The 27652-nt window shown below is 37.4% G+C and overlaps 1 protein-coding gene across 3 annotated transcripts in view; it reads right to left on the bottom strand.

The window, feature by feature from the left end:
* The window catches only part of LOC117405378 (protein diaphanous homolog 3-like), a 300571-nt gene that overhangs the window by 162971 nt on the left and 109948 nt on the right, over positions 1-27652 (bottom strand). For all 3 annotated transcript variants that reach the window (XM_059030274.1, XM_059030275.1, XM_059030276.1), the window contains exons 6-9: positions 8871-8945; positions 8653-8722; positions 5261-5397; positions 4676-4781 (exon numbers count right to left, since the gene is read on the bottom strand). In XM_059030274.1, coding sequence (XP_058886257.1) covers positions 4676-4781; positions 5261-5397; positions 8653-8722; positions 8871-8945 — 388 coding nt within the window. The remainder of the gene's footprint in view (positions 1-4675; positions 4782-5260; positions 5398-8652; positions 8723-8870; positions 8946-27652) is intronic.

Genomic DNA, 27652 nt, shown 5'->3' with positions numbered 1-27652 from the left:
TGCAGAACCACAGGGGTCTCTGGTGAACGGTGAACTGTGCATTCCCCTGCTGACCTAAGCCTTCCCTACCTGGGCGGCGCTCGGCCAATTGTGCGCCACCTCCTAGGAACCCCCGGTCATGGTCGGCACTGACATAGCCTGGATTCGAACCTGCGATCTCCAGGCTATAGGGCGCATCCTGCACTCCACGTGGAACGCTTTTACTGGATGCGCCACTCGGGAGCCTACTTTGAAAAGTTCTGCTGAGAGAGGTGGATATTTTGGGTACATGGTTGTGAATGTTAAGTCTGCTGTAATTTCACACAGGACCTGAAATGCATTCAGCATCTGTCATGATATAAACACAAAGCATCATAACTACACTGGTATCCTGCTGAATCACACTGTGCTTCCTTTTTATCTTGCTGCCTGTTGATGACCTGCTGCCATGCTTAATCTTGTAGACAGCTAGCTACATGGCAAAATTAAACAAATGGAGCACATTTTAAATTGCAAAAGAAAAATGGCTAAGGACAAAACCTTCAGCTTTCAAAAGGCAGGGCCGTTAACAACCAAGAGACTTCTTAAAATTAAAACTGCATTATAGAACATGACTTTGAAATCTCTGACGCTTGAGGGGCTTTCATTTTGATTATTATTGTATTATATTTTCCATAAATCAATCCAGAGTGCAAGGCTAGTGGTGCTACGAGATACAAGCCAGTCTATAGTGTGCCGAGGCATATTGATTAACACAAAATCTGATTTGATCTTTCTGTTAACACTGCTCCCAAATAAAGGTGCGTATTAACATAATTTAGTAAGCGCATCCCCTTAAGCCCAACAGCAGATGGGTTTCTTTGAATATATTTGTAACACTCTAATGTACACTGAATAACGAGTTAAGATTGCAAAGCAAAATTGAATCCAGAATACATTAAACTTCATTTTATTAAAAAAAAAAAATACACATTCATGTATGCATTACTAATTGATCTAGCCATATTTAATTCAACAGCACAGGGAACACCGATTACTATTACTATTTCTAAAAAAACAAAATAAAAGCCTGGTACTTTGGAAGCAAAGGGTCCATACTGTAAATGCTGTGGAAGCATATCATTCTTTTCATGCACAGTGTGTGTGGGAGATGTTCATTTCACTGTTGTTGACCCAGCTTTATAAGATTAAAGGATATATCATACGATCTTTGATGCAATATGTGGAGTAAAACCTATTTCTTTGCTTTTATTTTTCTTGACGAAGACAGGCATGTTTTTTTTATTTACCTGGTGACTCTTTGAATGGCAGTAACGTGGGTGCAATCTCCAGTGTTTGAGCCAAGACCATCAGACAATATTAATAATACAGAACGCTCTTCAGATTACCAATATTCACTGCGATTGCAATAATGAAATGCCAATTATGATGTGTGTGTGTGTGCAGTTCCCAATTCAATTGCTTCAAGGTGTGTAATACTCACTTTGTAAAAAGATTTGAGATAATTGTGTTAAAAATCACTAAAAGATAATCAGTAACCAGTATAATCAGATAACCAGTATTATAAATATAGAAACCCAGGAATAACAGTAACAAATGCCAAGCTTTTAGAAGTATGAAAAAAGTCTTTTTTTCGTCAGCACATTTTGGCATATATTATATATATATATATATATATATATATATATATATATATATATATATATATATAAAGCTCTTGTCAAACAATTCAGACTCATCTCCATATCTGAAGCTGAACTGTAGTTTGCTTACAAACCATGACAAAGTGTTTGTTTACAAAGTCATAACCTTGAAGTGTATAGGGAATCCAGCCTTTGTAAATCACAGATTTAAGAAACCCTGCATGTTGTTCATCAAATAAAAAATAAAACCCTTTTTCATTTCAGAATCAATAACAATATTTGCCACAGAGACATCCATAAATGACAATGATTAACACAATTCAGGGACATCTACAGTATTTGTAAATAAAAATAACCTGATGCATTAATAAAGCATGCGAAAAGCCTGCAACCATGAAATGCTTAATATCTGTCATTTTTTATTTCTTAGTTTTTCACTCATTTTTTTGTTTGCTTTTGGCAGATTTTATTGGACATATTCCAGTAAAAGCATAATAAAACAAGAGATCCATTATTGGGTATCCATTTGCAAAGCACACAGGACTGACCTTGCACATCAGCTTCCCTGACAGAATTCACCTTGGAAGTCAGGCAAAGTATTGTAAGTATGAACAATATATGGTACCCTTATATAACGTGCACATATGCTACCCTATCACATACACCACTGTATACTACATAGAATGTTAATACTTGTGTATATTGAGCACCGTCTAATGTATACTATTGTACGTGCAACCTGTATACAGATGCTTCTAAATTTTACAAATGGGTGTGCAATATATTCTGAAAATTAAAATAATGTTTTTTATAAATCCACTCCTTTTGTATTTGTTGCTTATATATCTAGGAAAACTTCCACTGAAGTAGTACTGGAGTACCAGATAGAGACCAAAATATGAGATCCCCTTTTTTCATTTAGTAGGCACAGTAGGCTGGTAGGAAGTCTCAAAAAGCAAACTCTGAACAAGTAGTGTAATTACATCTCAAGAAACAGAACATTTAGCTTGACTTGTCTACTTTATACACCCCCCGCCTGGGGTTAGTATACATTTTTCTCAACAGGGAAATATTGTGCTGAACACAAATTTGCGTTTGAAAAGCTTTTAAACATAGATGTTTAAACTATTATTTTTCTTACTTGAAATGTCTAAAAAATTGTTCATGTCAGGTGATTGCTTTCAGAAATGTTGTGGCCTCTTGTGACAATGCAGAATTACTGCAGGCAATTTAATAATGAACCAAAACACAAAATCCCCAAAAGCAGCCAGTGTGTGCACGAGCATACAATGATTAGGCATCTAGTTCAGGCGCCCATGGTTTAGAACAAATAAGAATCACTTAACCATACCTTCAAATTCAGACATCTTCTGGAGGTACTTTTATACATAGTTTGAACATTTTCTTTTCAATGGAAAGCAACATGACAGTCTTGATTGGTCCTCTGTTGGGCTTGATCATTGCCTGGCACTGTCTAGCATGCAGGTAATATGAGCCTGGAGTGTGTTATTTTAGCAGTAATGAACTACATGGAGGTCTTTAACTGGTACAACATGACCTGTAGGGGTGATTGGGTGAGATGCCCAAAGGCACTTACAGAAAAGTTTCCTCATACATTTTACCTTAACATTTCAAATATACCAAATGCTGAGTATATGAACTTAGGAAAGCCTCCCCCACTTTCCCCAAGAGGTGTATTGATGAAATATTAAATATGCACACAACAGTTTGAGTGAAGCAAAACAAAATAAAATCTAAGCATCACAAGCATACAGCCTTCCAGTCCCAGTAATGGCAATCTAAGCAAGGTTGTAAAGGTCAGGTGTTAGTTTCAAAATCAACTGAAAGTGACATTAATGATCACACATGCCAAAGAACTGACAGCTGTAAGGTTTTTGTCTGTCACTGATCTATCAAATTAATGAGCAGGTCCATCATCTGAGATGGAACAGAATTAGTTTTCCATGAGGGATTTGTCTGCATGTCTTCAATAGACAACTATATATGGTCAGCTACTAAAGTTTTCATTAAAAAGTGAATACAGTGATTAAAAAATAAATAAAAAATACAACCATTTTAATATTCAGGACATATTAATCATCACCTGCTTAGTGGTATTTTAACCCTTTCGTGCATGGCGATCTCATATGGGGACTGATACAAAATACAAAAATAAAAACTCTTCTAGTCTTTATATGGGGACATATGGAAGCTGCAAATGTATTATGAAATCATATGGAGGAGGCCATGTTTCCCCTTATAAAAGCAACGGAAACAAAATTGAAAACAGTTTTAATGAAAAAATATGAAAGGGTTAATAATTCTGGTTAAACCTAGGAACAATCTTTATTATTATTACTGAATAATATGTGAATCTATCACATTAACGGGTACCCTTCAATAAGGGGCATTATTTGACATGTCCAGATATATCGGCCCTGAAAACAACATGGCAGTGATGCAGGGAGCAATTGAAATACATTCAGTCTTACGAGTAGGGCCTGTAGTTTTGCACGCCTTGCAACCCATTTCTGGAGGTACTAATAAATCCCACCAGTGTTTTCCCACTAGAGTGATTTATTGATTCCTTGAATGAAATCCAAAATAGAACACGTTAATGAATTTCAGGTCATCAGAGTTAAGAGCCGCCACTGCTTAGATCATTAAACTACAGGTAGACGCCATGCTTTCCACAAAGCAAGGTGATTTTAGACAAGGAGTCTGATCACTCCTTGTATAAGAGGAGTCAAGAGCCAGCTCGTTCATTCTCAGCCAGGATCAGTAGGTTATGGCAACCAAGAAGCTAAAGGATCTTTTACACTACAGGGAAGGGAAAAGAAAAAAAAACATTTTTTGCTATGTTTTATGAAGAAGCAATACCACCTCATCATACCATTGCTGGTATCTCAGTGGAGGCACACTGCAATGTACTGCACCTGCAATGTTTTTGTACTTTAATAAAACTTGTGCACCTGTGCTGGCGTCGGCAACCAAACCCCCTCCCTCCCCCCCTCCCCGAGAATAAAGTAGTTTTTTTCAAGAGGATTACTTACTTGCAACTGCACAGAGTGGTCACGCAGGCCCTCAACAATGGGATGAAACCTTTTAATGTTTCTATGTTCCGCAGCAGTAGTTATTGCTTCCAGAACCTTTTCAAAGCTAAATAGAAAAGTAAATCATTAGTAAATCATATAGCAAATCGCATGAGAAATTACAAATCTGCTCTAGAAATCCACCTTATTGTATATACACAAAGAAGCACTTGACTAGGTAATGCTATTCTGTGCAGATCAACAATAGCATCGCAGCCTGCATCACAGCAAAAACACAGCAGGATAGTATTTCAAAAATAATCCTGGTCCCATATGCAGTTTCACCAGCAGAAAAGGATGTGCCTTATTCAACTGACAATATATAAACAAAAATACAAAAAGCAATATGATACAAAATGTAAAAAATTTAATAGTAGTATTGTAAATGATTTCATTTATTAATTCAAAACACAATAATTATTGATTAACACTGTTGGCCTAATTCCAAACTGCGCATTAGTGTTAAGTTCAGATGGGATGATGCATCTCCCATTAAAAACTGCGGCTGAACCAGAGTCAACACATTGTTTTCCTCACAATACTTACGTATTTTCTTCACCGACGATGCATATTGCAGACAGTAGCTTGACCACATCTGTCATCATGTTAGGCTGCCTTGGTTCGATGGCTCTGGCCAGCAGGGAAAGGCTTTTCTCCTCCCCCAGGATCCTCTCCAGCCCATACTTCATTCACAAGAACAAGGTTAAAGAGATATTAAACAACCGCATCAGAAAGAAACTACACTTGATCTACTGATTAATATCTTGATTGCAAACACTTGTCATCGACAGTAGTATGGCCACATAGACCGATTCTTCTACTAGCCAAAGGGCATGCTTCTCCCAATAATTATCCTCTCAAGGGGAATACAATTAAGCAGTAACACCTTTAGGAGCAATCTTAACTAGGTTCTTCTCTAGCTACATCCATATCAAATGACATGCCTGAAGCTGTAAACACCAATGTAAATTCTGTGCAGGTCTGGTTTGGGAAATGAGGAGCTGGCCCTTTGAGATTTGCTGAGCGTGATCGATAAAAAGACCACTTCTCTAAAGATTCTTTCACAAGAACCGCATTAATGCTTCATTTTCAGATGGGGAAATCCTGGGATGTAGTTATTTTTTGTCAGCCTATTTGCAGTTAGAGTACAATGCAACAGTGGTTCATGCATCATGGTAATATAAAACTGTGTCCCGCGGTTCCAATCATTGTTTTTTTTTCTCACCTTAATTCAACAGTTTACTTCCTCAAGTTCTCATATGTTTTGAATTAGTTTATTTTTATTACAATGTTATAATAGATTGTTGCTATGAGCTAAACTCCTTCTTTTAATGATCTTCAGAATTCTGGTTAGTAGCACACTGGAAGTCAAGGACAAATGTTAAATAAGGCCAGGTTGCATATAACTTTGTCCTTGGATAAATGGATGATCGTCATTTGAGGAATGTAAATCAGTGACTATCCTGGATAGATATATATATATATATATATATATATATATATATATATATATATATATATATATATATATATATATATATATATATATATATATAGAGCAATTAAAAGCTAACGGAACCAGAGCCTAAAGGCTGAAACGACAACCTGGATTACATTCATAGGAGTCCACCGAGGACTAAAATCCTTCCTTATTGACTAAAAGTATAACGTTCCTTTAATTCGCCATGATTTCAAAGGTTGAAGGCACAGTGAACATTTACTGAACCCCACAGGAACAGGAATAACTACAATGCTTAAAATGAAGCAGAGAACCAAGAGAACTAAAAAGTAATCATTCACTACATAATTTGATGTATTTTGAAATCCATTTTCTTAGCCGCCATCAGGATATCAGTTCATTAGCAGGTTTCATTATCTGCTCCAACAACCATGAACCCAAACTCTATGTTGTTATATGTGGGAAAAATAATCTTGAAGTGCAGGATCACCTTGGCTCAACTAATGGATCAATGGTTCTTTAACACTAAACATGTAACATCAGGAGTTAGGAACTGTTTTAGTAAAAAAAAAATATTGTCAATAAATCTTAAAACTGATTCCTCTGGCATTTTTTCACTTTACAGCAAATTTGTTCAAAATTAAATATTTATGGCTATAAAAAAAAAGATTTATAGATGATTCCCAGAGCGGAGCAACAAGATTTCATTAACTAGGTTTTCAACTGCAGTTTTACTCCATGTGTCATTTTGCTAGTAGAAAGTAACAGAATTTAACAAATCAAGGATCATTTCTGATTTAACAGCTGGCTTGCTTCCAACTTGCTTGATTTCATTGTTTACTGATTGCTAGTTCTGATCAGTGTTCCACAATCTAGACACAAGCCTAGATGAGATAATAGATAGCTGCTCGGAAAAGTAAACACATAATGCAACCTGTTAAAACCCTGAATACATCCCGGAATAAAAAGGTCTTCACCCGCCTCTCTAGGAAATAAAATAATGGGATGCTGGGATCTGTTCACAAAGCTTTCAGTCCACAACATATTTCAAAATGTTACTGTGTTTCTAGTGTGTTAACAACAACCCCAAAGGAATAACACATTTTTTAGAATAATGTTTTCCCCTAATATGTAACGTAGTCTGAATTTTTATTTTTGTGTACAGTATGTATAATATATACTGTAGTTTTAAGCCCCTAGATTGTGGGTTGTATATTGCAACAAACAGCTATTTTGATAGCTGCAACTCCTTTAATATACCAGTAATTGGAAACATAAACTAATGTAATAACTATATAAGAATAAATCCATGTCAATAATTCCATTAGGGTGTGCTAAACCGTATCTTACCCTGCTGCAATGTGCTTCCCTCATTATGAATTTCTATAAATTGTCTTTTCGTTGATCCACAAATGACCGGACTGTTTAGGCAATTCATGAAACATTTACCAGAATAAAAAGTTCAAACACCTAAACTTGGTGATTTAAGTTTGCTGATCAGTTTATGCCATCACCCCTTCCAGACAAACTCATCTGTCAATTCAACATGTATGACATTGCTGGTCCATTTAATTATTTACTGAATTTAGTTTTCAAATACATCAGAGAACAGTATTTAAATGCATCAGTAAATATAATCTCTCCTACACTTGATCAACTTAGTGTGTTGAAAAACCGGCTGTTTATTTGATATTTGAAAAACCGGCTGTTTATTTGATTAACTTTGTGAAAAGGGTGAATAGGAATAGTGCTCTTAAACACATAGATAAATGGAGCTAACCAGCATCAGTTACCTTAGATGACCACAAACATTTGAAATTCCATCTTTACACAGATCAATAAGCCAATGCCATCCTGCAAGCTCTTCAGGTCGATAGGAACCAGTCAGAGTGTGCACAAACCTTAACAGCTCACTTGAAACATTAAATAGCATCTAAAATCAATCTACTACTTTGTCAGAATCACCAAGCTCCTTAAAATGCAAATTAAACTTTGAAAAGGTGTACCCAGGCCACTTACTAGTTGTCTTTGTCATGTCAATTTTAACAAATCAACAGTTATTTTAACCCTATTAGCTACATTATTTACATTCTGTCACATTATCCTTTTGTCGCTTCACAATGGCCCTGACTGCTGTGCACAAGTAACTTGCAAGTGGAATAAAAATGACATGTTTCACGTTTTTAAAACAGCATGTTAAGCAATAATGGAGTTCCAAACAAGTCACTCATGATCGTATGACACTCTGCCATCCACACAGCATCAGGTATCCTGCCCAAATTGATTTAATAAGGACAACAAAATGATTTATCCTTGAGGAATGGTAACCCTGTTGGCAGGTACATCCACTACATTAATGCTGAATGATAGACTAACAAGGTCAGCTGCTCTGAATCTGATCATATTTGCTGAATATGACCAGTACATAACACCGATGCATTGACCAATATTATCCACTATAATAATTACACTGCCGTACCTTATTGTTCATGAAGGCCTTCAAGCACTGGATGACTTTATGTTGACTCTTCTTGTCAATCTTTTCTTGACTTGTGATAGAAAAAAACAAACAAACAAACACAATCAGCAGGTTTAATTAGCAGTACTGTGTAAAGAAAATGCGTAATTATTGCTCAAGATTAAATAGCTGAAGACAAGAACAATTCACTGTAAACGAAAAAGTAAAGTAGGTCTTACTGTTTTTTGTAAAGTAATCTCTCCAGAGTGTCCAATAGTAGTCCCAAGCCTTCATGGCCAAAACTCTGCACCCAGCTGCAAAACAGACAATGAGAAGTTAAATAACAAAACAAACACCAAGAAACTGTGTTTGATCAGGTCTTCAGGTTTCACGGGATACTGCATCACATACATAACATACTAAAACATTAAATACACTTGATGAGAGGACTCAAAGCAAGTGCAGCTTTCATTTTGGGCCCTTGGAAGAATAGAGCCAAGTGTTAAACCAAAACTAACACACGCCAAAACTAATATCCTGCTACCTTATTCGAAATGAACATTGAGACTATGCCCTCACTGAATATTGATATCCCCAATGAGCCGCCATGGTTACCTTGGCTTTGAACATACCTTCATGTACTGTATAAACATTAACCCATTAATCCTGTAACTGTAACCTGTTAATCCCACAGGGATGCTTTAAAAGAGCGCTACACAGTCACTACTCTACATGTTACAGTCTTGTTATACACGTTGGTGCAGATGCTCAGAGACAGGCCATATGAGTGACATGTCAAGGGTGCCCTGTGCCACAGCAGTGCATGAAGATTGTTACCAGGCACAACAGGCTGTTGGACCTGGGACACAGAGAGCTCACTCAATGTCTTGATACATGTCCGGTGACTTTTATAAAATGCATTATTTAATTTTTTTTTTTTTTTTAAAACACCATTTAACTGTGCATAAAAGATATCAAATATAAATATATTTGAATTATCCCTACATATTTATATTTTTAGAACGTTCCCAAGGTATATTACCTGATTAAGTGAGCAATCTGGGATCAGTGATGCTTTACTGTTTAAAATGTCTAATACAGTACAGGCCTAGTTCCTATTTCATAAAACCCCAGGTAAAGATTACTGAATTCATGTTTGCCCAAATAGTACTTCAAAGCAATTAAACAAACAGTCTACAGATCAGATGTTAGACTGTTATAAATACTGCTGCTTAAACCAGAAGTTGAGCCAGACAAAAATACCTTGATTTAAGTCACTCTGAACCATATGCATTTAAAAACATCTCCATCCCTATTTTGAGTAAAATACCATATTTTTAGTATAGTAGAATATAGTGTGAAGAAAAGAAAAGAAAAGAAAAATGCATTTTCTGTATCTGGGTATTGGTTTTCTTCATATATTAAAAAAAAAATCTAATTTTAAATAACAATTTTCAAAATGCTAATCTATTGGGGTCTGAAATTGAATAAAAGCCTGCTGAAAATATAATGTGATTGAAATGCAAAATGGGTTAAGTGGTCTCTGCTCTATCCCTCTGAGGCCTACTTCACTATTATTGTGAGTGACATGATCATGCTGAGCTCAAACCAACATGGTTTATCTGGACAGGCTTGTCCTCCTTTCCAAAGCTCAGGTTCTTTTTCAGAGTATAAGTGAAAGTGCTGTGCTGAGTTTTTAACATTTTAGTATTTAAAACGGCAGAGTATTTTCTAAATGTATTAATAATAATAATAATAATAATAATAATAATAATAATAATATTCCAGATCACTCTACATTGAGATGTGGGGCTCAATATCAGGATTCCTAGAATCCAGCTGTTTAATTGAGGTTTACATTAACTTTCTCTCTATACAGTACACTTGTTCTATACACTATACTATGGTCATTGTTCAGGTGCTACTGAGAAAAGTAGAGAGAGGATATTCCAACAATGTTCCTGGAGTGCTATATTTACTGCACTCAAATAACAGTACTTTATGCTGCATTTTTTTCCCCTCTCTCAGTAGCACGTGAACAGTGACCTTAGAAGCACTGAAAAGACCACTTTATTTTAAAAGTCACATGAGAACAATGCGGAAGCCACCTTGGGTCACAGGTCAGTAAAGTGTAGAACTCGATTTTGCCAGTTTCCAGAAACACTGAAATGGTATGGAGATATTAAGAGTAGAAGCAGTACCAGGTTTTTAAGTGCATACAGGGATCCGAAAAAAATGGCTACAATTCTCTGACTGCGCGTGCAAGCATTCCAGAACTACACCAAAGTGTCAATTTAACATGGATGCTGAATCACCAGATTGTGAAATAATCCACTGCCATACAGCTATATCCACTGAGAGAGAGAGAGAGAGAGGGAGAGAGAGAGCGCGAGAGAGAGAGCGCGAGAGAGAGAGAGAGAGAGAGAGAGAGAGAGAGAGCGAGTGAGGAGAGCGAGAAAGCGAGAGAGAGCGCGAGCGAGCGAGAGAGAGAGAGAGAGAGAGCGAGAGCGAGAGAGGAGAGCGAGAGCGAGAGAGAGCGAGAGAGCGAGAGAGCGAGAGAGAGAGAGAGAGAGAGAGAGAGCGAGAGAGAGAGAGAGAGAGAGAGCGAGAGAGGAGAGCGAGAGCGAGAGAGAGCGAGAGAGAGCGAGAGAGAGAGAGAGAGAGAGAGAGAGAGCGAGAGAGCGAGAGAGAGAGAGCCCTTCTCTAGCCCTACTCTTTTTCAAATCAGCCTCTGTATAAAGAGGGTAGAGCTTTATTTCAGATGAATCCATGTGCCAATCATGCAGCCTTTCAGTTTCACACCAAGGGTCAGCTTTTTTAATTTTTTTTTTATTATTATGTATGTATTTTTACACAGCAAGTCCTTTTTTTGTTTTGTTTTATTAAATAGGATTCAGAAGAAAAATCCAAGTTAATAGTGTAATCTCTATCAAGTTCTCAGTTTTGTGAAATCTGAAATGTTATGCTTCCATAACTTCAAAAACACTCAATCATAGATCTTAAGATAAAACTTAAAATCAGAAACTCTTCTTGGGAAGTACAAAAGCTACTGCAGTAAACTGAATACATGAGAGCCAAGGTACTGGAGATAGAAAACTGTAGAAAAAGTCAGGGATTGAACTATTCTACCCTCAAATGCTATTATCAACAGTATGGTGTATTTCAAATATTTGTTCTTCTCGTCCTTATCTTGTTGAATAACATTCTGCAATTCTGAATAAAACAGATAAAACAGGTGATTTCCTAACCCTGACTTTGCAGCACACCACACTTAAGCATTTGAATAAACTCCAGAACATCATATCGCTCTCAATTGGAATTCATCCCCCGTACATTTCTAATCAACAAGCTGCATGCCTTCAAGCATCTAATAATCAAATTCAAGCATGTATGTCAGAGCGAATTTCAAGGTGAAGCAAAGGGGCCTTTACCTCAATTGAATTTGTCAAAAAAAAAAAAAAGATTCCTACACTGGCTTTCAATGAATTTGATGTTGCTGTTTCTTTTTGTTCCTGAAACCAGATATATTTATCAGTAAAGTACCAAAAAAAGGGTGTATAGTTTAAACTTTCTTCAATTGTTGTCAAAATAACGCATATTTAAAAAAGGTCATTTGGGAAGAACATTGCGAGAGAGATGCATGAATGAAGGAGTAATCTTGTCACATGGTGTAGAGTGCCATTGTGCAGACTGGGGGCAAGGAGAGCAATACGGTGGGGTATTTAAGACCTTTACATTCAGCCCTGTGTAAATCATTTCAAAAGAATGCACTCAGACCTTCACAGTGCATGGAATTCATGATCAGGATAATAAAATCAATTTCCTCAACAATGTGATTTAAAACACTGATGGAGTTCATTAAACGTATATGGCTTTAATTAAAAATGTGTTGCAAAGGTTCCACAGTACAAAATTATCAATTCTACCAGAAATATGTTTTGCCAATAGTTACTGCAGAGGAGTAATCCCCAACAGCCGAGAAATTCAATTTAGTTTTTAGCCATTTTGGAAAAGATAGACAGTCATAGTAATACTGATTATGCAGGTCCTATGTCCTGACAGCAGTTCACTTAAATGCATAGCTCACTACAGTGGAGGGATATTGGAATACATAGCTCACTATAGTGGAGGGATATTGGAATACATCGCTCACTATAGTGGAGGGATATTGGAATACATCGCTCACGATAGTGAAGGGATATTGAAATACATAGCTCACTATAGTGGAGGGATATTGAAATGCATAGCTCACTATAGTGGAGGGATATTGAAATGCATAGTTCACTATAGTGGAGGGATATTGAAATACATAGCTCACTATAGTGGAGGGATATTGAAATGCATAGCTCACTATAGTGGAGGGATATTGAAATGCATCGCTCACTATAGTGGAGGGATGTTGAAATGCATAGTTCACTATAGTGGAGGGATATTGGAATGCATCGCTCACTATAGTGGAGGGATGCTGAAATGCATAGCTCACTATAGTGGAGGGATATTGAAATGCATAGCTCACTATAGTGGAGGGATGTTGAAATGCATAGCTCACTATAGTGGAGGGATATTGAAATGCATCGCTCACTATAGTGGAGGGATGTTGAAATGCATAGTTCACTATAGTGGAGGGATATTGGAATGCATCGCTCACTATAGTGGAGGGATGCTGAAATGCATAGCTCACTATAGTGGAGGGATATTGAAATGCATAGCTCACTATAGTGGAGGGATATTGAAATGCATAGCTCACTATAGTGGAGGGATGTTGAAATGCATAGCTCACTATAGTGGAGGGATATTGAAATGCATCGCTCACTATAGTGGAGGGATGTTGAAATGCATAGTTCACTATAGTGGAGGGATATTGGAATGCATCGCTCACTATAGTGGAGGGATGCTGAAATGCATAGCTCACTATAGTGGAGGGATATTGAAATGCATAGCTCACTATAGTGGAGGGATATTGAAATGCATAGCTCACTATAGTGGAGGGATATTGAAATGCATCGCTCACTATAGTGGAGGGATGTTGAAATGCATAGTTCACTATAGTGGAGGGATATTGGAATGCATCGCTCACTATAGTGGAGGGATATTGAAATGCATAGCTCACTATAGTGGAGGGATATTGAAATGCATCGCTCACTATAGTGGAGGGATGTTGAAATGCATAGTTCACTATAGTGGAGGGATATTGGAATGCATCGCTCACTATAGTGGAAGGATGCTGAAATGCATAGCTCACTATAGTGGAGGGATATTGAAATGCATAGCTCACTATAGTGGAGGGATATTGAAATGCATCGCTCACTATAGTGGAGGGATATTGAAATGCATAGCTCACTATAGTGGAGGGATGTTGAAATGCATAGCTCACTATAGTGGAGGGATATTGAAATGCAAAGCTCACTATAGTGGAGGGATGTTGGAATGCATAGCTCACTATAGTGGAGGGATATTGAAATGCATAGCTCACTATAGTGGAGGGATGTTGGAATGCATAGCTCACTATAGTGGAGGGATATTGAAATGCATAGCTCACTATAGTGGAGGGATGTTGAAATGCATAGCTCACTATAGTGGAGGGATGTTGAAATGCATAGCTCACTATAGTGGAGGGATGTTGAAATGCATAGCTCACTATAGTGGAGGGATATTGAAATGCATAGTTCACTATAGTGGAGGGATGTTGAAATGCATAGCTCACTATAGTGGAGGGATATTGAAATGCATAGCTCACTATAGTGGAGGGATATTTTTCATCATCAGTTGGTGAAGCAAAGTGCAACAAGAAAATAAATCAGCTGATCTATAAATGATTATTTTACGGGAAACTAAAATCAGCCCCTATTATGTGTTTTGTTCTTGTCAACACTAAATCAACACCAGGTATTCAATATTGGAATTATAATAAACAGAAACCAAGGATCACTGGGCAGTGTGCAAACACTGCACCTCCAGTAAGACATAAAGGCCCTTGAGCCATCCCAAGCACATTTAAAAGTACCAGCATATCACGCATGAGGAAGTATAGTAGTGACACATTTCAGATTTCAAAAAAATACTAATAAAAATAACCACCCCATAACAAGAAACCCCCCGGTAAATTAAAACTAAATTACAATCTGAATGTGTATATGAATACATGTGTACAACATTAATGAGTGTATGGAATCGACTATGAATAAATGCTGAATATTAAATACATAATCTTACATTGTACAGTTACTAAGGCCAAATCTATATTTCATGTTTATACAGCTTTCATGTAGAATATTCCTTTGTTGTTTGTAAACCCTGATCCATTGCACATAACATTTTCCATGTTTAAAGTAGATTACTCAGATTGATATCTCCAATAAAATTAAGCCTCCTGAGCGACGGATAATACGTCTTTATTACTGTTATTTCAGTGACTGTCACATTCACTTTGGCACAATAAGGATCTGCGGAGGTGTGCTTAGTAATGCTGACAGTTAACACAAAGGCCAGAACAGAGCTGGGTAAACAGCCTGTGTTAATATGGTAAGGATTTAAATAAGACATTAAAATAAGGATTAGCACAAGAGGCTTTCAAAATCCACAAAGCTGGTTAGCGTTGATATGATCAGATTTAAATCAATTTATCTGCCAACAGTCTCTATGTGGTTTTGTTGGTATTTTTAATGAAATACTAGGCACAACTTTAGCCTGTAGAAAAGTTTAAATAATATTCCCGAACTCTGAAAATGCTCAGTTAAAAAAAAGGGCAATGAAAAGAATAGACACCAAAAACCTATCCTCCAAAATAGCTTAACAAGAAGTGACAATAAATCAAGGAGAGAAATGAGGCACATTACCTGGCTAACTGGGTGGCTAAACTACTGCAGCACGCCTGTTTCTTTCCTGAGGATTCCTGAAGGCCACCAAGCTACGGTAAAGCATTATTTTGAAGCCTGCGTTTCGTTTATAATGTAGATTTGTTGTTTTCATTCTGACATGTTGTTTTCATACTGAAGTGATTACCTTTGTGCTTCAAGACATAATTTAAAAGATGATTTCCTCCTTTTTGTAATTTGACAGGAGCATTTTTCAATGGAACTAGTATTGTCAGTTGTCAACAGCAGGGAGGATGGAAAGATTGGAAAGTGGGCATGATAAAGCTTTAAAAAGAAAGAAAAAACATTGTAGCTGATCTTCAGTGTAAATAAATAAATAAATAAATAAATAAACACACACAACATTTAAAGAATACTGTGGAAATGGTAGCATTTTAAAACTTTGTCATTGTCTTGCCGAGCAACAAATGACTAGCCAGGTAACAAAATCAGAGCATCCGCATATCAATCCAAAACGAAAGAGACCCCGGATTCCCTGGATGATTCCAACATTTACTTTAAGCACTATCTGGGAACAGATCCAGTAAACCAGAACGAAACCAAACCTGGATGTCATTAAGTTTGACAGGTTGAATGTAATGGCACAAGCAGCTGAAATTCACAACAGATTACTTTGGTAGCTAGTAATTTTAAAGTGGAGTTTCTTTTACCTGAACTAAATAACATGGACAGGTGTTAAATGCCATAGACTCCAGTATTGGCCTTATCAGTGCTCTTTACCATCTGGATTGCTACGGGATCTCAAGATGGATTAGATTGGCAATAGGGGCGATGCTTTCACCCCTCCAGACCTACACTGATGGCCTCACTGCAACACTCCCAACATGTACAAGAATATTCACAGAATGAAGCAACAGCAGTACTACAAGGTAGAGTGGACAGAGCAGTTTAGGCTGGATGCAATGTTCTCTATGGGTCAGACAGATCCCCAAGGAAAGGAATGCTTGTCAAAAGATTCCTCATGTGACACAAAAGAACCCAAAGATGCAGAAGAGAAAGATGGTCCAATATGAAGATCTTACCAACCACAGGTGGTGGTGTACAGACGGAATAAATAGGTTTTGCTGGTAAAAACACTGTGCAGTTATTGTGTAAAGTTGGGGGGCATAGCCCACTTCCAGATTGTTTTAATAAACAAATTACACTGCATTTGTTGTGAAGACTGGTTACTGTTGTAGTTGCATTTTAAAATAAAACTGCATGTGGTGGATATTGTGATCATGTAGCGAAAGTGTGAGAGAAAAAAAAAAAGGTAAGCGGTAAACTGCCAGAGGTTAAAAAAAAAAAGTTTAGGTTACCAAAAACTGAAAAATAATGTACATTTCAGAGTTATACAAAAAGGCCTTTTTCAGGGAACAAGTAATGGGTTAACAACTTACAGCTGTTCTGCAGCAATGGAAGTAAATTAAGCCTTGAAAGTTGATGATAACAATTCCTACAGGTGTCCCAACATTTGTTGATTACTTACAAACCCTCTGTCTGTATAAAAGCAGTGTTGGAACAGACTGTGTTACTACACCCTCTTAAGCATTATTTGGACAGTATTGTACTGCAGGAAGTAGTATATTGCTCTCATAATGGCGAGAAAAAGGCAAATAACAAAGGAAGACAGACAGACCATTAAAACCCTTAAAAGTGTACGTCTTTCCTTTAGAGAAATTGCAAAGAAAGCCAAGGTGTCAGCGAGTACAGTTTCCTACACCATCAAAAGGCACTTGGAAACTGGAGGAAACTCTGACAGGAAGAGGTCTGGCAGACCCAAAGCCACAACAGAATCAGAAGACAAGTTTCTGAGAGTCAACAGCTTGCGTGATAGGCGGCTCACAGGACAGCAGCTTCAAGCACAGCTTAACACGAAGTAAGCAAGTCTCAGTTTCAACTGAAGAGAAGACTTCGAGCTGCAGGTTTGACAGGTCGAGAGGCAGTAAGAAAGCCATTGCTAAGATGGCAAAATAAGAAAAAGAGGCTTGCCTGGGCCATGAAGCACCGACAGTGGACTACTGAAGACTGGAAGAAGGTCTTATGGACCGATGAATCAAAATTTGAAATCTTCGGTTCATCACGCAGGGTTTTTGTACTCCGTCGAGTAGGCGAAAGGATGGTTCCTCGGTGTGTGACACCAACTGTCAAACATGGAGGAGGAAGCGTGATGGTCTGGGGCTCTTTTGCTGGATCCATAGTCGGCGACTTGCACAGAGTGAGTGGCACCCTGAACCAAAACTGCTACCACAGCATTTTTCAGCGCCATGCAATACCCTCTGGTATATGCCTAGTTGGTCAGGGGTTCATCCTACAGCAAGATAATGACCCAAAACATACCTCCGGTAGGCTTCAAATCATGGAATGGCCAGCACAGTCTCTAGACTTAAACCCCATCGAGCTGGTTTGGGATGAACTGGACAGAAGGGTGAAAGCAAAGCAACCTACAAGTGCAACACATTTGTGGGAACTTCTGCAACAGTGTTGGGAAGAACTTTCCAAACAATATTTGATTTCCTTTGTAGAAAGAATGCCACGAGTGTGTTCAGCTGTTATATCTGCAAAAGGTGGCTACTTTGAGTCAAAAATTTAGATTAAATTTTGTTAAACAAAACGATTCCATGATTTTTTTTTTTATCTCCGATTGTTTATTTGTTCTATGCTTTAATTTCAGAGTACATTGAGACATTAAACTGCGTAAATTTCAATAAAAACTGGAAAAATTGAGGTGTTCTAGAACTTTTGACCGGTAGTGTATATATATTTAATTAATGTATGTGTGCAAGCTACGCTGCTGAGCAAAACACAAACACAGCATGTCTAAGTGTCTATATTTAGATGCACAAATGTACAGTTTATAAATGCTGCAGTGTGTCTGCCCTCTCAGGGGGATTCCTTGGGCAGGAGTGGAAATGACTCCTCTAGGAGATATTGAGAGCGATTACGAATTTGGGGTCAACAGCTGGATGACGAGGTTTTTAGGACAGTATTCTTTTTGGGAATTATTGCACTGAAACAAGTACGAATAGATGTCACCAGATTAGGCTCTAATAACTTACAATATTCAGTAAATCAGTTGGCTAATAAGACATTGTGCACCAAAGACAAGTGTAGTAAACTGCCAAAAAAAGCTGTTTGTGGAGTTAGTTTGAGTGTTACAATTTGTGTAATGATTCATTTCTGTTACGAAGGTCTTCACAAGTGGTACTCAAGTATTACTTTTGAGTGCACACGAGATTTAAGGAATACTTTATACCCTCTGAATGTAGATAACATTAAAATGTGTATGTGGTTATTATATCAGGATACAGTATGTGTTCTCAATCAAATCATTTTATAGCCAAGCATAAAAAAAGATCAATATGAGACATCTTTCCCCTGAAACAGTGTTTGTTAAAGATTTGCAATGGAAAACAAACAAACTTACCATTTCAGTGGGGAAGAAATCATATATCAAACACATGAAACAAATATTCATGTAGGTAGATTTGTGACCCACAAGGCCTTTTTTCCTTGGTTTCCAGCTTATCCAGTGCCACTGACTAATCATACGCATGTGTGTACAGAACGATATAGTATATACAGTACCGTTCACATTAGAAACTGCTTAATTCTAGGATTGTCCAGCCCAAACCACACCAGGGTACCTTGTTAAATTCTGTTTCTACATTTTGTTTATTTTATTTTTTATTTTTTATTTTTTTTTTACAAATTTAGTCGTTGCCAATTATTTTTATTATTTTCTCCCAATTTGGAATGGCCAATTATTTTTTGTATTATGCTCAGCTCACCGCTACCACCCCTGCGCTGACTTGGGAGGGTGAAGACGAACACACACTGTCCTCCGAAGCGTGTGCCGTCAGCCGACCGCTTTTTTTCACACTGCGGACTCACCATGCAGCCACCCAAGAGCTACAGCGTCGGAGGACAATGCAGCTCTCGGGCAGCTTACAGGCAAGCTCGCAGGCGCCCAGCCAGACTACAGGGGTCGCTGGTGCGCGGTGAGCCAAGGACACCCTGGCCGACCGAACCCTCCCTCCCCCCGGGCGACGCTCGGCCAATTGAGCGCCACCCCCTGGGAGCTACCGTCCTCGGTCGGCAAAGGAATAGCCTGGACTCGAACTGCACTCTACGCAAGTGCTTTTACTGGATGCGCCACTCGGGAGCCCTCTACATTTTGTTTATTTTATTGAAATGTTACTATGACTACTATATTACTAAGAAAAAATAATAATAAATGGGAAACAGGCCAATCCAAGCTGAGCCATATGGGGCATTTGGCTGCCCATGCAATTGCTTGTGACAAAACAAGTACAGATGGAGCTCCTCCCACTGTGACTCTCCACCCACTGCAAACTTCAGGAGGAAGCAGATAGGGTCATGCATTGCTGATCTTTTACTGAATTTTTCTTGAAAGTAAATACATAAATAAAAATAAACCAGCACTGATTCTTCCTGTAGGAAAAAAAGCCTACCAGAATTGTAACAGTCCTCTTTCCACTAATCCAGTGCTGCAAAGATTGCCATGTTCTCATAAACCTCCACAGCCTGTTGGATAATTGACGTGTATTCTTTCAAAACACAACCTTTTTCATCTAAAGTAAACTACAGTACAGTCAAAAAATAATACCCAGGAATGTCCTGGTTTCCATTACTATTACATTAACAGATACCATTTATTTAATTAACATAATCAACAAGAGCTTAACATACAATGACAATGACGAATGTAAGCTTTTAAATACATAGCATTAACTTCTTTCATGGTACAGTCCATTTATACAAAACTGGCAATACTGCAAGTATAAATGGATTAGTGTATAAAAAAAAAATTTAATTGTAAAAATTAAAATACAAAACGCCAGTGTAAAGTTCCATCTCGTCTATCCATAATTTGCAGCAGTCACGTAACTGTTAACGCAGAGCGTGACAAGAGACCAACACCTCAATTCAATATTTGTGTGACAGAAAAAAAACTAGGCTCTCACAAAGCAGCTACAGACTGGAACTTTTACTCGCATGTAAAAGTTATGATGACCAAGAATATGGGTGGGGAAAAAATCCCCAAAAAAGCAGTAAAAGTCCAAGGGAGTTCCTTCAAGCTAGTATAAACAGGGAGAGTGAGTGCATGTTTTAAATATTCTGGATACTCAGTGTCGAGAACACATGTCTGATTGCATCCGAGTTCTTATTTGAGGAGAATAATCTTCATGTGCTGTCAAATTATCCTTGTAAATACATTAACAATAAGCCAATTTATATGTGTGATTATTTCATGTGAATCGACAATACATGTGAAAACTTGTGAAAGTGTCGCAAAAAACGGTCTCAGTATTTTACCGTGAGTCTCCATTTCTTGTGAGATTCCAGGAAAAGCTTGTGAAATCAACGCCCACTTACACATTTAAACACGAGCGTCTCGTGATAATGCTAAATTAGCTTGTTTAAGTCCTTTCCTAAAGCTGCTATAAAAGTCACATGGGAATACGTAAAGTTTCCATGGTCGAAATATGGCAGCAGGGAAATTAATGTTTTGTTTGCAGCATTCCCTTCATCAGATTGATGTTATTATTTATTATTTATTTTATTGTTGTTATTATTATTATTTTTTATATAGCACCTTTCATAGTGGACCACCATCACAAAGCGCTTTACAAAGGTAGGCTGTGAACTGTGCATTATATGCAGAGTCACTTACATAGTTCACCCCCTAGTCTCTGTAAATCGATTTGGATAAACGCATCTGATAAATGACTATTTAACAATACTAATATAATAATATAAGATGTTGTGATAACTCAGTCTTCCCTAGAACTTTGCATAATGTTAATCATACACAGATTTAAATGTGTTTGTAAAGTATCATACAGATTGTATTTACCAAGTTTCTGGTTAGTAAAAATGTTTGATAAACTGCACTGTGAGCTTGTGAATTCAGGTGGTTACAGCTACTGTACAGTACTTCAGAATACGTTTGCAAATAGCTTTCCAAACAACTGTCAAAACGTCTTCATTGTAAAGTTCTACTAAGTTTAAAATGCGTATAACTATACTCTAATGCAATTTCACCTGGTTACTTATGTCTAAGCAAAACCTGTGTCCATCCTCCACTTACGTCTGTTGAAGCAATGAAGAGACTCGGGTGTTAATATCCATAAGGGAAGAGCATATGATGGGGCAGCTTGATACAATGCACAACACGAACATTGTTTAATCCACTCTCAAAATAAAATGTGGTGTGGAATTTTCACGACTTGACTTCTTGGGAATCAACACTACTTCTCAATATTCCAATTCTTTATTTAGCAGAAGCAGTCATACAAGTACAGCGCAAATGAGGATGCTATATTCGGTATAAAGAGATACAAAGTAAGCTAATGAAACAAAAATGTAAAATAAAAGTACACTGTCGGGTTACAAAAGAAAAAGATAGCCGTTCATCTCTAATAGCAGGACCCTCTTCATATCGCTGTTTTACAATTCTTGTGGAGGCTGAGGTAGCTGTTCCTCCGCTTGCCTGAGCACCTCCTTACGGTCTAGGTACAGATTGTGCAGGATACAGCAGGCAGTAATAATTTGGGTAGCAAACAAGTGTTTTACTTCAGTACGCTTCAGTAGTATCCGTCCCCTCCCTTGCAATAGCCCAAACGCCTGCTCAACGAACAGTCTGATTTGGCCCAGTTTATTATTAATAAAGACCTAATATCCTTTAGCTTGAATCTAAGTGGGCTGTCAGAATGGCTAATTTAAATCTGACCCCTCCCCCTCTCCTTTATTTGCATAGCATTCTGTAAAGAAGGCATTCCAAAGGAAATGAGGCTTTACATGTAAACACAAAAAGGCACCATGTCCACGTTTATTTCACGAGAAACAGGATGTCTCAAGAAAAGTCAAACTTTACCATTAAATCTGAAAAAAAATAATGTATAACTTTAACAAAAGTCATCTGCACATCACTAAACTGTTCTTGCAGTCACTTGGTTCTTTAATACAGAAGAAGTTGGACACATGCGTAACGATCTGCAAGAAGTTTTTAAACGCTCAGTTATGCTTTCCAACACACCATACACAAATGCTAAGGACACAATTTGGATGGAGGCTTGGCCCAGTGGTTAATGGGACTTGTTACCAGGAGGTTCAATCCCAGCTCAGCCACTGACTCACTGTGTGTGACCCTGAGAAAGTCGCTTAACCCCCTTGTGCGCTGTCCTTTGGATGGGACGTAAAAACAAGGTCCTATTGGAAGCAACTGCATCAGCAGTTGTGCTGCATAGTTCACCCCCTAGTCTCTGTAAATCGATTTGGATAAAAGTATCTGATAAATGACTATTTAACAATACTAATATAATAATAATAATAATAATAATAATAATAATAATAATAATAATAATAATAATTTTTATATAGTGCCTTTCATAGTGGACCATCATCACAAAGTGCTTTACAGAGGTGGGTTGTGAATCTACCTTATGTAAATGAAACCGGTCAACCAACCTAAAAGGCCAACTTGGGTAGTATTTATCTAGGCTTTGAAATGGGACAAAAGCATTTCTTCACAGATTTCAGCTACAAATTACAAAGAGAAAAAAAAAATATTTCTATAACAGGTTTGAACAGTTTATTGCTATTGTATTTTTTTTATTTAAAATTAGAAACTGGCCTGGGATCAGGATTCTATTTGGCGTTGATAAGAATCCTTGTAAAAATCAATTTTCATTCCAATGCACTGCCTGTTTTGAAAGTTTCCAAAAACAAGTTTAAGATTCAAGTGATGGTGGCTAACTGCAGTTTGCCCAGTGCTCAGATCAACAGTTACAAACCAGTGAGAAATGACTATTGACAGAACTGGTATATTATATATATATATATATATATATATAAACACACAGACACAGTGCCTTGCAAAAGTATTCAGACCCCTGACCAATTCTCTCATATTACTGAATTACAAATGGTACATTGAAATTTCTTTCTGTTTGATTTTTTTTTTTAAAACACTGAAACTCAAAATCAGTTATTGTAAGGTGACATTGGTTTTATGTTGGGAAATATTTTTAAGAAAAATAAAAAACTGAAATATCTTGCTTGCATAAGTATTCAACCCCTGTGCTGTGGAAGCTCCCAGTTTACACTGATGAAAGAAATTGCCCTAACGAGGACACAATTGCCTTACCATTGGCCTCCACCTGTGAACCATTAAAGTTGCTGTCACATTTTCTGGATAAAAACCCCCACTGTTGAAGAATCATTGGTCAGGCTGTGAATCTGAAGGAAAATGAAGACCAAAGAGCATTCTACAGAAGTTAGAGATAAAGTAATACAAATGCATAGATTAGGGAAAAGGTACAAAATAATATCCAAGTGTTTGGATATCCCAGTGAGCACAGTTGGATCAATAATCAGGAAGTGGAAGCTGCATCACACCACCCAGGCACGGCCAAGAAAAGGCTGTCCCTCAAAACTCAGCGCTCAAACAAGAAGGAGACTTGTGAGAGAAGCCACAGAGAGGCCAACAATCACTTTGAAGGAGCTACAGAGTTCAGTGGCTGGGAGTGGAGTAATGGTGCACCAGTCAACCATATCAAAAGCTCTGCATAACACTGGCCTGTATGGGAGGGTGGCAAGAAAGAAGCCGTTACTCAAAAAGTACCATCTGAATGCACGTCTGGAGTTTGCCAGAAAGCATGAGAGTGACCCAGCTGCAGCTCAAGAACAAAAAGGTGAATGTCCTACAGTGGCCCAGTCAAAGTCCTGATCTCAATCCCATTGAGAATCTGTGGAACTATTTGAAAATTGGGGTCCACAAGCGTCGTCCAACCAACCTGAACAACCTGGAGCAAATCTGCCAAGAAGAATGGGCCAAAATCACTCCGACACTGTGTGCAAAGCTGGTACATACTTACCCCAAAAGACTAAAAGCTGTTATTGCAGCGAAAGGTGGCTCTACCAAACATTAATGTGTGGGGGTCGAATACTTATGCAAGCAAGATATTTCAGTTTTTTATTTTTCTTAAAAATATTTCCCAACATAAAACCAATGTCACCTTACATAATTGATTTTGAGTTTCAGTGTTTTAAAATAAAATATCAAACAGAACGAAATTTCAATGTACCATTTGTAATTCAGTAATATGAGAGAATTGGTCAGGGGTCTGAATACTTTTGCAAGGCACTGTGGGTGCGTGTGTGTGTGTGTGTATATATATATATATATATATATATATATATATATATATATATATATATATATATATACACATACAACAGTTCTGACAATAGTCATTACTCACTGGTTTGTACCTGTTGATCTGAGCACTGGGCAAACTACAGTTAGCCACCATCACTTGAATCTTAAACTTGTTTTTGGAAACTTTTAAAACAGGCAGTGCATTGGAATGAAAATTGATTTTTACAAGGATTCTTATCAACGCCAAACAGAATCCTGATCCCAGGCCAGTTTCCAATTTTAAATAAGAAAATACCAATAGCAATAAACTGTTGAAACCTGTTATAGAAATATTTTTTTTCTCTTTGTAATTTGTAGCTGAAATCTGTGAAGAAATGCTTTTGTCCCATTTCAAAGCCTAGATAAATACTACCCAAGTTTGCATAGAGGATATGGATATCTTACAGTAATTTATACCAGGTCATTCTTGGGCTGTGTTCAAACTGGGTCAATTTAATCGGACAGCTTAAATAGCAAAAGTTAACAAATGTACATTACACAGAATTAACTGTGAACAAAAACAATAATAAACAACTTACAGTTTCACACAGAAATCAAGCATTGTCGATTGTTTCGCATGCAAAACCACACGCTTTGAAAGTTCTGCTGACAAGCTAGTTATCCAGAATAACCTGAGCTTTATAACCAATTGAACGAGAACTAATTTTTCGCTTCTCACTCATTATTAACTGAACCAGCTGAACTTGGTTGCGAATGAATGAATGAACGATCCGTTTCCAGTCAGCGATCAGTCACGTGAAACAACAGTGCCGAGTTCTCCACTAGTCTTTTAATAGTTTTTATCCCTTCGGTATTGGAAATGTGTTGAGTTAGTGTTCTTTATGGTTCTCTGCCCAACAATACAACTAGAGTCCGAAGCCCCGACTGCCCAAACATGCAGACTTTCAAAATGAAATGTGTTGTTTAACACAGAAGGGATAACAACAACAACAACAACAACAACAACAACATCATCATTCAAATCCTGGTGAAGTTGCTACCATGCATGAAAGCTGGAACATGACCCATTTTATACTCATCTTTTGAGTCAAACTCCAATGTCCTCCACTGCAGCTAAAATGGTTGAACTTGTATTCCATTGTTTATTTATTTTTTAAAACGGGGGGGGGGGGGGGGTGTATTTCACCCCTGCAGCATCAACAGGTTTTAGAATTTAGTTCTGGTGTGCTGTGTTTAATAAAAACGGTAAAATACTAATTATGTAAGGGTCATTTTTCAGGTCACATACCTTTTCTGAATACGAAATGTAATAAAGTAAACCAATTTTCATGTGCTTCTGGTAAAAAAAAAAACACACACACACACAAACAAACACACACAAACAAACACACATTACACAGACCTTAATATATTATATAAACACTGTAATAAACAAAGTAAATAAACTGCACAGTACATTAGTATAAAACATGTTCAACTCCATTATGATTAAAAAATTTAAAAATAAATAAAGTAAAAAAAAAAAGTCCAGTACAATTCAGTGAAATCATTTGCAAAAAAAAAAAAAACATACTGGAAAATTCTCTGAAATGCCACTGTATTTATACACGAATGCATAACGAGAAATGTATGAAAAGTGGCACGAGGGGCCATCTAAGAAAAACCTGCCTTGTTTTCCATCTCAATACGACACTGTATTACAAATCACAGAATACAGGCCAGTTAAACCATTCTATTTATTAAACCAGCTGTAGTCAATTTCTTTGCAAGAAAGAAAAGAAGGTATGCTAGTGTATAGGCTAAGACAAAATAACAAATCTGGAGCCATAAACTTGAAGGTCAGCTTTAATATAATATCAAAAACCAATTTCCATGTGTTTGTCAGATACATTTATCACTTCCATTTAATACAATTACAGTGTATATTCAGCTTTCATTTGCTCCTCCTTTCTTTCAGTTATAAAGGAGGGGTTTGTGTGTGAAGGGAGTGATTATTTATTTATTTATTGCATTTATATAGCATTTTTTATATAGAAGCATCGCAAAGCACTGTACAGTACATACAGTTTTATCTAAATTCAACATTAGAAAATTCTGTGACATCCAAAGCTTGATGTCTGTAAGTAGCTAATAACACCCAGGCAGAAGTTCCTGGCTTTAGGGACAAATATAGCTGGGTATCATCAGCAAAGCAATGGAAGTTCACTCTGTGTCTGCGGATAATGTCACCTAACGGTAGCATATATAATGAAAACAACAAGGGACCTAGAATGGAGCCCTGTGGAACACCACAGACAACTTCCGATAATGCCGATTTTACCTCCCCAATAGAGATGAACTGAGAAAGATAAGATTTAAAACAGGATAAGACCAGTCCTATTGTGCTTTCAAGACAATTCAGTAGGATGGAATGGTCTACAGTATCAAAAGCAGCACTTAGATCCAGAAGAAGTAAAACTGATGGAAAGCCAGAGTCAGAGCTTATGAGCAGATCATTTACAACTCTGACAAGGGCCATCTCGGTGCTATGTGCAGCATGAAAACCAGACTGAAACTTCTCGAATATACCATTAAGAGTTAGAGATTTTTGTAATTGAATTGCAACAACTCTCTAGAACCTTGGTTGGAGACTGAACTATAGTTATTGAGGACTTTAGGTCCAAATTGTGTTTCTTAAGCACAGGCTTTATCACAGGTACCTTAAGTTCTGAGGGAACTATACCAGAGGAAAGTGAACCATTTATAATTTGGTTAGCTAGTGTAAAAGTAAGAAGAGGCCCAGTGGGACTTATAATGCAATATAAATTGGAACCTACAAAAAAGCTCATATTTATAACCAGGCCCAAACCCAGGAAAAGACAGTGAACCGCTGAGCTACAGATACTCGGAACAGTCACTCTGGAAGACTGGAGGAACAAGAACAGTTCGCTAATAAGCCATATAAGACTGTTACATTCCCCAAAAGGTCACCAACATTGGT

Source organism: Acipenser ruthenus, chromosome 9, assembly GCF_902713425.1.
Source record: "Acipenser ruthenus chromosome 9, fAciRut3.2 maternal haplotype, whole genome shotgun sequence".
In the NCBI taxonomy this organism is placed as follows: Eukaryota; Metazoa; Chordata; class Actinopteri; order Acipenseriformes; family Acipenseridae; genus Acipenser; species Acipenser ruthenus.
The sequence above is the reverse complement of the archived record's forward strand: the minus strand, read 5'-3'. Positions and strand labels throughout refer to the sequence as shown.